Source organism: Neofelis nebulosa, chromosome 6, assembly GCF_028018385.1.
Source record: "Neofelis nebulosa isolate mNeoNeb1 chromosome 6, mNeoNeb1.pri, whole genome shotgun sequence".
Lineage (NCBI taxonomy): Eukaryota > Metazoa > Chordata > Mammalia > Carnivora > Felidae > Neofelis > Neofelis nebulosa.
This window is the reverse complement of record NC_080787.1, coordinates 139852589-139865800: the sequence shown is the minus strand read 5'-3', so window position 1 is coordinate 139865800 and position 13212 is coordinate 139852589. Positions and strand designations below refer to the sequence as shown.

The 13212-nt window shown below is 45.5% G+C and overlaps 1 protein-coding gene across 2 annotated transcripts in view; it reads right to left on the bottom strand.

Moving 5' to 3' along the window:
• The window catches only part of AKAP12 (A-kinase anchoring protein 12), a 104217-nt gene extending 94874 nt beyond the window's left edge, over positions 1–9343 (bottom strand). For both annotated transcript variants that reach the window (XR_009263402.1, XM_058735650.1), the window contains exon 1: positions 9026–9343. Coding sequence is in view for 1 of the 2 variants with exons in the window: in XM_058735650.1 (XP_058591633.1) it covers positions 9026–9187 (162 nt within the window). In the remaining variant the exon portion in view is untranslated. The remainder of the gene's footprint in view (positions 1–9025) is intronic.
• Positions 9344–13212: the final 3869 nt, after the last annotated feature.

Sequence of the window (13212 nt, the reverse complement as noted above, 5' to 3'; positions counted from 1 at the left end):
TATTTATTTTTGAGAGAGACACAGAGCATGAGCAGTGGAGGGGAGGAGAGAGAGGGAAACAGAATATTAACCAGGCTCCAGGCTCGGAGCCTGATGCGGGGCTCGAGCTCACGAGCGGCGAGATCACGACCTGAGCTGAAGTCGGACCGACTGAGCCACCCAGGCGCCCCACCCACCCTGCTTTTTAAAAAACATCACAGACAAGCTGCCTGGAAGACAAAAACCTTTAAACTCTCATGAATCTGTGTATTAAGAAAAATCTAACATGGTCTGGGAAAGACCTTGTAGTTTCTGTGCTTTGAGCACCTATCTTTTTTCTGGGAAATCACATTTATTGCAGTTAACAGAGGAAGGCTATAGCTTGTGATGGGAATGAGAACAGAACCCGGGGCGGGGGTCTTCAGTCTACTGTTTTCCCAGGAGTGGAATTCTGCCGCCCCCCAGTCCCAGGTTCCAACATTTCATGGATCAGAAGTATGAAGAAATTTCTGGCAACTAGATGACTTTAGATTGTTCCCAGGGGAGAAATCTTACGATTGCTAAAGAAGTAGATCACTGTCCAAGTAAATAAAATTAAGACTGTTTACGAATTTGGGAAAAAATGAGTAAACACAAGTAGTACTTCGGCCACTTTTTTACTTTTTTTTTTTAACGTTTATTCGTTTTTTTGAGGGGGGAGGGGCAGAGAGAGAGAGCGGGAGACACAGAATCCGAAGCAGGCTCCGGGCTCTGAGCTGTCAGCACAGAGCCCGACGTGGGGCTCAAACTCACGGACCGCGAGATCATGACCGGAGCCGAAGTCGGACGCTCATCTGACCGAGCCACCCAGGCGCCCCACTTTTTACTCTTAAACTTGCTTTTCCTTATTTTGAATAACTTTGAGGTGGGGTGGGGGAGTCTTTAAAAATTAACAGTAAAATAAACCATAGCCTTTAATGTTCTGGAAACCAGTCTGGTTCGTGATCGGGTGGCATGGAGAGGAAAAGCATATGGCTGATATATGTAATTAAAAACACATCGAGGAAACTCAAGTGCCAACTTGGGTGCAGAGTAGCAAATATTAGCAAATCTGCCCTGCACTGAGGCAAATCATCCAAAAACTCGTGATCTTCAGAGTGGGGATACAGAGTGTCTCCCTGGAAGGTAAATTTAGCAAGGGCTATCTAAATTTTAAATGCATATAAATGCTCTGAGCAAGCAATTCCACCTCCAGAAATCTATCCTAGACACACATTTGCACACATACAAAGATATCAGAGCTAGGATATTCCCTGTGTCAATTTAACAGAGCAAAAGACTAGGAAAATGTCAATGTAAACACAGGGGACTGGTTAAACTTTTACTGCATTTCAACCCATAAAGGGAAAATTTATGTAGCCATAAATAAGAATGGGGGTGGGGGGTTAAGGGGCACCTGGGTGGCTCAGTCCAATGAGTTCAGCATCCGACTCTTGATTTTGGTTCAGGTCATGATCTCATGGTTTGTGGGTTCAGGCCCTGTGTCGGGGTCTGTGCCGACAGCTCAGAGCCTGGAGCGTGCTTCGGATTCTGTGTGTCCTCCCCCTGTCCCTCCCTTACTCGTGCTCAGTCTCTCTCTCTCTCTCAAAAATAAACATGAGGGGTGCCTGGATGGCTCAGTCAGTTAAGTGTCCAACTTCGGCTCAGGTCATGATCTCACTCCATGATTTCGAGCCCCATGTCAGCCTCTGTGCTGACAGCTCAGAGCCTGGAGACTGCTTTGGATTCTATGTCCCCCTCTCTCTCTGGCCCTCCCTGCTCACACTGTCTCTCTCAAAAATAAACATTTAAAAAATTTTTAATGAAAAATAAGACATTAAAAAGTTAAAAAAAAAAAAAAAGAATGGACGACTTGATCTCAGGGTCTTGCGCTCAAGCCCCACATTGTGTAGAGATTACTTAAAAAATAATGGACCTGTTCTTATTTATATACTCTACATGCATAAAGTTTCTGAAAGAACATGCAAGAAACCATCAACTTTGGTTTCAAACTATCCACAGTGAATGCTTGGTGGCTGGGTGGTGACAAGAGACTTACCTTTCACCAAACTCTACAAATCCAAGTTCTCAACCATTAATATTTTCAGAAAAATAAACATTAGGGACTCCCAGATAGCTCAGGGAAAACGCGGGACTCTTGATCTCGGGATTGTGAGTGCGGGCCCCACGTTGGGTGTAGACATGACTTAAAAAAAAAAAAATCTTAAAAAAATTAAACATAAATCCTATTATGCAATGATTTTAAATAAAAATCATTTCAATAATAAACAAGGACTTTTGATCTTATGAAGATGTTATGATTTAAGAATGTCAGATTATAGTCAGTTTTAAATAACTCAATTATTCATAAGTAATATGAATGTATGGATAATTGAAATTATTACAGATTATTAACATCTTCCCCTAATCCTTTTTAGAGTTGGAAACAAAACACCGACCATACAAAACCCTACCCTTAGGGTCTCTAAAAAAGTGCTAATTAGCAAGAAAATAACCCAAAATCTAAATAGACAAGTCAAATAAATATTATCGATTTTTAAGATTTCTCTTAAATAAGCTTGCACATTTATAATATATAGTGCTTCTCCCTTCCAAACTCAGCTTTTTTCATATTTCCTATTATTTTAAAATAAAACATTCTAAATTATAATTTTTTCAGGTGTAAGACAATGGAGTGTTGGGTTCAAGGATATTTTAGCTTTGTTTTTTTCATGAGATAAAAGCACTGATAAATTTTTCTCAGTGCTATAAATCTGAATTTCTTACTTCCTGAATAGACTGTCGCATACAGAATCACAGAGGCCAAGGATGTGCACCACTGAGCTTGGTTTTCCTTTCAGTGGTATTCTAGAACAGTGAGTTAAAGCTGATGGAGAAAAAGAAACAATTTCATAATACCTTTTTTTTTTTTCAACGTTTTTTTTTTTTTATTTTATTTTTGGGACAGAGAGAGACAGAGCATGAACGGGGGAGGGGCAGAGAGAGAGGGAGACACAGAATCAGAAACAGGCTCCAGGCTCCGAGCCATCAGCCCAGAGCCTGACACGGGGCTCGAACTCACGGATCGCGAGATCGTGACCTGGCTGAAGTCGGACGCTCAACCGACTGCGCCACCCAGGCGCCCCTCATAATACCTTTTTAGTATATGTGCTACCGAAGCGAGCACTTCATAATACCTTTTTAAAGCAAAACATTTTACGGGTGCCTGGGTGGCTCAGTTCGTGGAGTATCTCCCTTCGGCTCAGGTCATGATCTCGTGGTTCACAGGTTCGAGCCCCATGTCAGGCTCTGTGCTGACAGCTCAGAGCCTGGAGTCTGCTTTGTGGATTCCGTCTCCCTCTCTCTCTGCCCCAGCCCAGCTCATACTCTCTCTCTCTCAAAAATAAATAAAGCATTAAAAAAAATTGAAAAATAAATAAAGCATAACATTGTATTTGTTTTATCAATTATCCTATAAAATACCAAATGAGAATAATCTTTATTCGCTTTAAAGGGATCTGAGGCAGAGGCTAGCTGACCCAAAGTGGACTCAAAAGCATGCACTGTCTGAGGCCTGTTCATCATGAAAGGAACTATTTCAAGTGGAAATCTCCACTGATCTCACACATCCACTAGCCTACAAGGCTGGTAGGGATTGAAGGGTTGGCATGGCGGTCCCCACAGGCTACCTATCCTAAGCGATCGTCCTCACACCCACATCTCCTGTGCTCTACTCAAAAGTAGCACCTCTTGGAATCTGGGAGAAATCCATAGGCACACAGGTAGCCTGTATTTACAAACCACCACTCTGTTAACACATAATTCTCTCCTAGTCATTCTAAATTCTGGCCCTTTTATTTTAAAACTGGTGACATCATCACAGTAAGGTCATTTTCGTCCTCAGTTCCCATTTTGTAAACAGAAGGCAAGTGGGAGAGAGCATCCTACCTCAGGCTGGGAAGAATTAAGAAATGCAGCTGGCCAACTCAACTGTGTGCTCTCACGCTCGGAGGGCAAAGACATCCTTAAATCTACCAATCAGACAATGGATTCTTCTACTTGAGTACATCTTCATGTTCTGGTGATTCACAGCTCTTGTAACCAAATGGAACCATAACCAGAAGGAGTGAAGAGTCTCATCTCCCCACCTGCCAGGGACACTGGCCTCACCGTTGCAACTGACCGTTGCAACTGACCACTGCTCCGTTTCCAGCTCTGAAGTCATTGCTTGAACAGGAAATACAAGAAGGATAATCCGGAGAATTATGATTGTCCAAACTTCGCTTGGCTCAAGAAATCAAGATTTAGAGGCATTCACTTTCGAACGTCCCCTCTCTGTAAAGAGAGCTTTCCTACTATTTTTCCTTTCTGATCTTATACACTAATAAATTTTTGCCTGCTGCTCAAAAAAAAAAAAAAAAAAAAAATTCAAGATTTCCCAGAAACTTTAAGTAAATGTCATGTCTACATTAACACCTGAATAAAAAAATACTCTTTCAAAGACAAACTTTTAAAAAGCAGATGATTGGGGCACCTGGGTGGCTCAGTCAGTTAAGTGCCCGACTTCAGCATAGGTCATGATCTCACCTTTTCTGAGTCCGAACCCCACTTGGGCTTTGCATGGACAGTGCAGAGCTCTCCTGGGATTCTCTCTCTCCCTCTCTCTGCCCCTCCCACATTCACACACAAGCACAAGCGTTCTCTCTCAAAAATAAACTTAAAAAAAAAAAATTGTGAACAGATCCTTACACTTAAAGCCCTCCCCTATTAAAAAAATAATAATAAAAATAAAAACAGATGATTGGGGCTCCTGGGTGGCTCCGTCGGTTAAGCGACTCTTGATCTCTCTGGCTCAGGTCATGATCTCACAGTTCATGAGTTCAAGCCCTGCATCAGGCTCTGCACTGACAGTGCGGAGCCTGCTTAGAATTATTTCTCTCTCCCTCTCTCTACTCCTCCCCTGCTTGCTCTCTCTCAAAATGAACAAACTTTTAAAAAAATCTTTAAGGGGCACCTTCGTGGCTCAGTCGGTTAAGCGGCCGACTTCGGCTCAGGTCATGATCTCGTGGTCGGTGAGTTCGAGCCCCGCATCGGGCTCTGTGCTGACAGCTCAGAGCCTGGAGCCTGTTTCAGATTCTGTGTCTCCCTCTCTCTGACCCTCCCCCATTCATGCTCTGTCTCTCTGTCTCAAAAATAAATAAACGTTAAAAAAAAAAAAAAATTAAAAAAATCTTAAAAAAAAAAAAAAAATGGATGATTGAGGAATATGAGGCTTCATTTACTAACTGCATTGGGGTAGTCTGAAAGTCCTGCCCCTGCAGTGGCCAAAATGGGCAAGTCTCAAAATTAAAACTGATAAATAATTGGTCAAGCCATTTCCCCCCAGAATTTACATATATAAGATTGTAAAAGATTGAAAAGATTCCATTTTATTGAAATATACCAGATAAACCCAGGACTTGTGCTTCAGTGCACCTAAATGTTAGGGTTGAGTAATCAAGTTTTTTTTAAATTTTTTTTTTTTTCAACGTTTTTTATTTATTTTTGGGACAGAGAGAGACATAGCATGAACGGGGGAGGGGCAGAGAGAGAGGGAGACACAGAATCGGAAACAGGCTCCAGGCTCTGAGCCATCAGCCCAGAGCCTGACGCGGGGCTCGAACTCACGGACCGCGAGATCGTGACCTGGCTGAAGTCGGACGCTCAACCGACTGCGCCACCCAGGCGCCCCGAGTAATCAAGTTTTAACACCCCATTTGACCTGATAGAAGTGATATTCAATTACTGTGATGTCTTCTAAGAAGTACTTAGTAAATGGCCGATGACTAAAATTAACCACAAAAGGGGGTGCCTGGGTGGCTCAGTCGGTTAAACATCTCACTTCAGCTCAGGTCATGATTGTGCGGTCCGTGAGTTCGAGCCCCGCATCGGGCTCTGTGCTGACAGCTCAGAGCCTGGAGCCTGTTTCAGATTCTGTGTCTCCCTCTCGCTGACCCTCCCCCGTTCATGCTCTGTCTCTCTCTGTCCCAAAAATAAAAAATAAAAAACGTTGAAAAAAAAAATTTTTTAAATAAATAAATGTTTAAAAAATTTTTTTTAAATTAAAAAAATAAAATTAAATTAACCACAAAAAAAGAGAAAGTAAACTGGACTGCTAAATAGGCAGCATGCATGTCATATAAACATCACTGAGATGGAAAAAAAAAAAAATCTGTAAATAGCTTTTGTGATCAGCATCCTAAGAGGGAAGGGGGGGTTGTATTAGTCTAAACCCCCAAATGTCCACACACCCAATCAAGAAAGCTCAAGATGGGGGCGCCTGGGTGGCTCAGTCGGTTGAGCGGCCGACTTCGGCTCAGGTCATGATCTCGTGGTCCGTGAGTTCGAGCCCCGCGTCGGGCTCTGTGCTGACCACTCAGAGCCTGGAGCCTGTTTCGGATTCTGTGTCTCCCTCTCTCTGACCCTCCCCTGTTCATGCTCTGTCTCTGTCTCAAAAATAAATAAAACGTTAAAAAAATTAAAAAAAAAAAAAAAAAGAAAGCTCAAGATGTAATTCATAACTAATTCAACCTCAAGTGGTCTCCCTTGAGCCCCTTGCATTCACAATATTTTGTGCATTTGCAATTAAAGACAATTTGAAATTGCAATGCGAACAAGTCGCTTTATTTCTAGAGAAATAGAAACCAAAGACCCCAAAGAGTTTTTGCCAAAACAGTCACTTGGTCTATGAACAACGTGTGGTTTAGTCACTGATACAAGAGGCAGATCACGATGAGATGGTCCAAGGTTAAATTGTAGAAAAAGGAGCATCCAATCAAAACCAGGGAGCCAGTACATCCTACACGCCAGGCAGCATGTCACACATGGGAGGTTGGGGGGGGGGGGGACACTTGAGCAAAAACACACATACGGTCCCTGTCCCGTGGAGCATTTACAACCAGGAGAACACTTAGTCAAGTCACTAGACCTCCAAATGTGGGCACTGCTGCAAGAAGGGTGCTACAGGAGCCTGGCATGGCAGATAGGATTACTCGAAGGTCAGCAACTAGGGTTTAACAGGGCAAAGAGGGGAGGCAAGAGCTACGCGCTGAGTCATTCTTAATCAGGGAGTCCTTTCGAAAAGACAGGTTTTCAAAACCTGAGTAATAAATTTTGCTAGCTGAAATGAAAAACGACCCATTTTCCAAGGAGACATGTAAGTGTATTGATTTGTCTCCAAATTGATAACTGGGCAGGATGCCAAAGAGTTCAATGATATCCTAGATGTTATTTAAGTAATTTTTTTTAAAGGAGGTGGCTTGGCTGCTTCAAGATGGTGGTGACTAGGAAAGAGGGTGGATAGGATTACGGAAGGACAAAAAGAGAGCCAAAGGAATAGTTCTTAAATGAACAAATTCGAGTTTACCAGATTTATTTAACAGATTAGGTATCCTATTTCAGCATGAACTGTTAAGATAACCTGAAGCAGTAAAAACCGAGGGGAAAAACGTCCCCAATTGCTACACCTTAAAACTACTTTCATTATGCGACTCTTAAATACTGCTCATGAGGCCATTTTGGCAGTAGTCGGCATCAAAAGGTGATGTACGGTGAGTATTAAAATGTGAGTCAGATCTCAATAGGATAGTACCTTACTTAAGCCTAAAGCTTAGGCACCTCTTAGAAAATTCGATATTCCAGGCAATTGGTACTTGGTACCACCTACAGCTCTAGGGACCACGGGTTTTACAAGTAGTTACAAGTTAAACGCTAGAGGTAATCTAATTAAGAGCACTCTCTCAGCCCAAACTAGACTAGGACAGCTAAAGAGGTCACAACGATGACATCACAGTTGAGAGAAATTTACCTAGATTTCAGGGCGGGAGGTTGTTTTTCACACTGTAAAAACATCTACACTTCCTGGTAACTCTTAAAGGTCCTCACATCCTATATCCTCAGATACAACACATGGTATGTCCTTTTTCTTTTCTTTTTTTTTTTTTTTAGTATTAAATACGATTATTCACCATCTTTCCATAAGATATCACAGGACAGGTTAGGTGCCGCCTTGCTAATGAACGCATTTGCTGGAAAATAGATTATGTAATAAAAACAAAATACAGCTACCCCAACAAGCCAACGTACTGGCGGCTGTAGCCGCCAAGAGTAAATATTTCAGCCTTCGTGACTTAAGGCTATAAAATACAAAATTTCCAGGAGGTTCAGCACTGCCTTCACAGACATGAGTGCAAGGAATGAATGCTCGCTTACGCCTCTGACCGCATCCTTTGAGAAGTTCTCACTTCTCCCCCAGTATTTGTTTATCCAATTGAGTCCAACGGGCAATGAACTGGGCGAAAAGGACGACGCTGCCTTGTCTGCGAAACCTGTCATTCGTTCTGGAAGTGCAGCGTATACCCAGGTTTTCTTTGGCTCGGAGCGAGCTACACCCCAGGCTTTCTCTGCATCAGGAAGGCGGTGTCTGCGCGAGCGCTGCGGCAGCAAGACTGGGTACCAAACCCGGGCCGCTCCAGGCACAGCTGGTGCCAAGGACCATACGCGGCGCGGGGGAACCCACGGGTGGCTGGTCCGCCCGGCTGCGACACGGGTCCCGGCCCGACAACAGTTGACTTTCCGCATCCGGGAGAAAGAGGGGCGGGGGGCCCAGGACCCTCGGTCGATAGGTCACTTCCCCCTCCCCCCCGGACTCCCCCACGCAGCTCGTGCGTCTCGGTCTAGGTCTCTCCCACCGGAAGAGTGCGGAGAAAGGCTCGGTTAGCGAGGGGCGGGGGGCGGATTTTATCACTGCGGAAGGCGCAGTCGCCTCCTCCGGGGACCCACGACAAAGATGCAAGCCCGTCGCGCTCGCTGCTGCTCTGGTCCCACCCCCCGGCGCAAGAGACCCCGGAAAGCTAGAAAGAGGGGTGCGTGCTCCCGAGTTTGCAAATGGGCTGGACGGGCCGGGAAGTTCTCGCAGGCGGAAATCAGAGGGACCACCCTCCACCCCCCACCCCCCCACCCCCGGGCAGGTGGCCCGGCGCGCCCGTACCTTGGTGGCGGGGTCGGCGGCGGCGATGGCCGGATCCCCCTGCGCGCCGGGAGCCTCCTCCGCCGCAAGGCCGCCGGCGCTGGGCTGGGGCTCGGCCGGCGTCGCGCTCCCCGCCTCCGGCTGCTCCGGGCTCCGCTGCTCCGTGGAGCTCCCGGCACCCATGGCTCTCCTGCGGTTCTCCCGCGCCTGGCTGCCCGGTTACACCTTCCCCAGATCGCAGCGACGCGGAGAAGAGCGAGAAGCCGTGAGCCCGCGAGGTCCCAAGAACGCCTTCCTCTCCCGCCGTCCTCCTCCGAACGCGCCCAGACTGCGAATGAACGAGACGCGCTCGCGGCAAACTCCTTAAAAGAAAAAAAAAAAAAAAAAAAAAAAAAAAGCCACCTCTTTGCCTCCTCCTCCTCCTCCCCCTTGTTTTTCCCTCGCTTCATCACATGAGCACAGCCCCAGACACGCCTTGCAGCAGCATCTCCCCCCAGGCTGTAGGGCCCGAGGCGCAGCCCGAGCCTCGAGCCCAGGTCCAGGCGGGCAGCCCACCCCGACCCCCGGGCGCTTCCCATTGCTCAGTGGGGACGGGAGGAAGACCCACGGTTGCAGGAGGGGAGGGGAGGACAGAAAGCCCCCCGGGGCGATTGGGTTTGCTGAGGTTTATTAAGTGATTGAGAACCAGAGCTGCTGCTGCTGCAGCCCACTTTCCATTCGCCCAGAAGCGAACCCCGGTCCCCAGTAGCTTTCCTGCAGACAGCGTTATCCTCCCAGCGTTAGTTCTGCCTCCTCCCCGGTAGCAGGAGAAAGGCAAGCGCTCCTCGCCTTCTCCGGAGTCTGACCATATTAGGACACCTCACGTGGCCCGAGCTGGGAACCGAGAGGTTAATGCAGTCAGGCCACGGATGAGGTGGGCCAGGCGGCCCCACGCTCGCCTATCATCCGGAACCAGTGATGTCAGGCGATGCCATCAGCAACGCGGGCTGCCCTCCTTCCCTGGGGAATTCGGGAAAGGGAGACGGTGACGGGAAATGAGCCTGTCCTCTCTTTGAGGGCGTGATGCTGGAGGTACAGGCCACTTGTCCCTCGCGCCATGCGGAGACATGACGACGTAGATCTGTTCCTTTGCCAGTTGGTAGCTCTCCATAGGTAGAGGCTTTAGATAAGATCAGCCTAAGTGGCTTGCATTCTTATCCGTCATACTCTTGGATCTAATGCTTGTTATATGAAGGTAGCAGCCAGCCAAGCCATATTTGAACGAAATCGAATCTTTAGCTGGATTATTTGGCACAGAAGCATGAAGGTGATGGGGCCAGTTTTACCTGGCAACTAAGTGCCTTAGTTTTCACAAATAGTTGGAGGAATGAAGACACTCGGGTTGTCGACACGAGATACCAGATGAGTATCCTATACCCAGATTTTGTACAAGTTAGTGGAGAATTGATGTAAGCGGTTAGTTCAGCAGTAGAATATTTTGGGCCTAATTAACTGTGGAATGCAGTATGATGGCATACGATTATCCAGCATAAAATTTTTCTCAATTTTTCATCTTTAGTTGAAGAAGTACCTAAAGGCCACTTTCTCTGGAATATATCCCGCAAGAAGCAATATATTTGCAAAAGGGTGGGGTTTTCAGAATTTTTAAGCATTTCAACCATTTCAACTTAAATGTTTACCACTTAGAAAACATTGCAGTACTCACTATGTGCCAGGCACCATTCAAAGCACTTTGCATATCTAATCATATTTAATGCTTGCAACGACTCTAGGAGGTAGGTGCTATTTTTCTCATCTTACCAATGGAGTGGGGGAAAAGTGGGCCCAGAGAAATTAAATCAGGTGCTCGGCATTTCAGGCAGACACAAGAGCGAGGCCTCTTCCCACACCGAACCTATGTACAACACTTCACTCTCCTTCTGTAGAAAGTGTTCTCTCCTCTCAGGGTTACTTGTGAAAAGTGGCATTTAGGCCTCACCTAAGATGTTAAGGGCTAAAAATGCTGTTAAAGCCTATGTGAGAAGGACTAACGTCAGCGCGTAAAAAAATGTATCACTAAGTAGTACAAACACTATCAAAATGTCCCATTCTGTGAGATTATACTTATTCCGTTCTTGGGAACTTCTTAACAAAGCTTTTCACATCTCCCAGCTTTTAAATTTTCAGATAAAGATTGCAAGGCCAAAGATTTCAAGCCAACAGTATACAAACCCACATGCTGAGAAAGACATGGCCAGTGTCTGCTCAGTTTAGCAACTGCTTGCTTTATGTTTATTTTCCAGGCCACGAACACACTCATAGTCTGATTTTTTTTTTTTTAAGTAAAATGTTATTTTAAGAAATATGCACATTCTAGTATTCCCTAATCTGCCTGAAACAGCTCCCTGATAAGGAGGTATTAAGAATAACAAGCTCTTTTGTCAATTCACACAAGCACCTTTGGTTTCCCAACTTTTCCATCCCTGCTTGTGAACTGGGGAGTTACTCTCCATTGACTTACTTTTGTTAAGAAGAGTAGTTATGCTATTTATTATTCCTAGCAATGACATGTCCCAACTTTCTGAATATGTTATTTAGAATGTTGAGTAGAATAGGGGTACCTGGGTGGCTCAGTTGGTTGAGCATCCAACTTCAGCTCAGGTCATGATCTCACAGTTTGTGAGCTCAAGCCCCGCATGGGCTCGCTGATGTCAGCCTGTCAGCTCAGAACCCTCTTCAGATCCTCCGTCCTCCTCTCTCTACTCCTGCCCCACTTGCGCTCTCCCAAAAATAAATAAACAACAAAAAAAAACAACATTCAGGGGCACCTAGGTGGCTCAGCCAGTTAAGCATCGGACTTCAGCTCAGGTCGTGATCTCCTGGTTCATGAGTTCAAGCCCCACCTCAGACTCTGTGCTGAGAGCTCAGAGCCTGGAGCCTGCTTTGGACTCTGTGTCCTTCGCTCTCCGCCCCTCCCCTGCTCACACTCTGTCTCTGTCTCTCTCAAAAATAAACATTCAAAAATTAAAAATAAAAGAACATTCAACAGAAGATATGCCATTCAGAACATTACAAAGCTGACGCATTCATTTCTTTCTTTCTTTCTTTCTTTCTTTCTTTCTTTCTTTCTTTCTTTCTTTCTTTCTTTTTTTTTTTTTAAGATTTTATGTTTTTAAGTAATTTCTACACCCAACCTGGGGTTCAAACTTACAACCCCGAGATCAAGAACCACATGCTCTACCCACGGAGCCAGTCAGGTACACCACTCATTTATTTTTCAACACATATTTATCGAGTGCCTAGTCGGTGCCAAGCACAGAGTTACTGCACTTCCATTACTGTGCTTCCCACTGGAGCTTCTAAATCAAGTCGCCAAGGTTTTCTTTTCTAGGGTTTCGGAGACTCCTTTAGAATTGTTTGGATTCGTGTCAGTGACAGCGAGGAAGGCCGCTGTTCTCAGTTTTCCACTTCTCGGGCCAAGGCTGTCAGTTACCCCGATTTGTCGCCAGCAGCCCTTTCTCCTCCAAACAGCAGGACGCAGGTGTCCCACACATCCTCCCCCATGGGGCAGCTGAAGGTAAAGTCATTTCCCTGTGAGAGTTGATACTCTCATAAAAACAGCTCGAGATTTCTCCAAAACAAAGAGACGTGGCCTGTACAGCAGGCTGAACTCGTAGGCTTCACGCTCGCTTCTCCAGAAAGACAGGTCACACGAGATTTACCCATAAAATTTAAAGCCATAGCTGGGTGTCTGGTGCACACACCAAAACATTTTCAAGTATGTTTTAAATGAATTCACAAACGTGAAACATTTTATACCTGAGTTAATACAACTCCTTGAAAAAGCAATAATAATTACAAATATTATAACAATTTAAAACCAACACTTAACTCTACCCCAAAGATTCATTCTCTAGCTACAAAGCCTTCAGGCAACTTCGCTTAGAACATGGAAACTCGGGGCGCCTGGGTGGCTCAGTTGGTTGAGCGTTTGGCTTCGGCTCAGGTCATGATCTCATGGTTTGTGAGTTCGAGCCCCGCGTCGGGCTCTGTGCTGGCAGCTCAGAGCCTGGAGCCTGTCTTCAGATTCTGTGTCTCCCTCTCTCTCTGCTCCTCCCCTGCTCATGTGCTGTCTCTCTCTCTCAAAAATAAATAAACATTAAAAAAAAAAAAAAAAAAAAAAAGAACATGGAAACTCTGGGGCGCCTGGGTGGCTCAGTCGGTTAAGC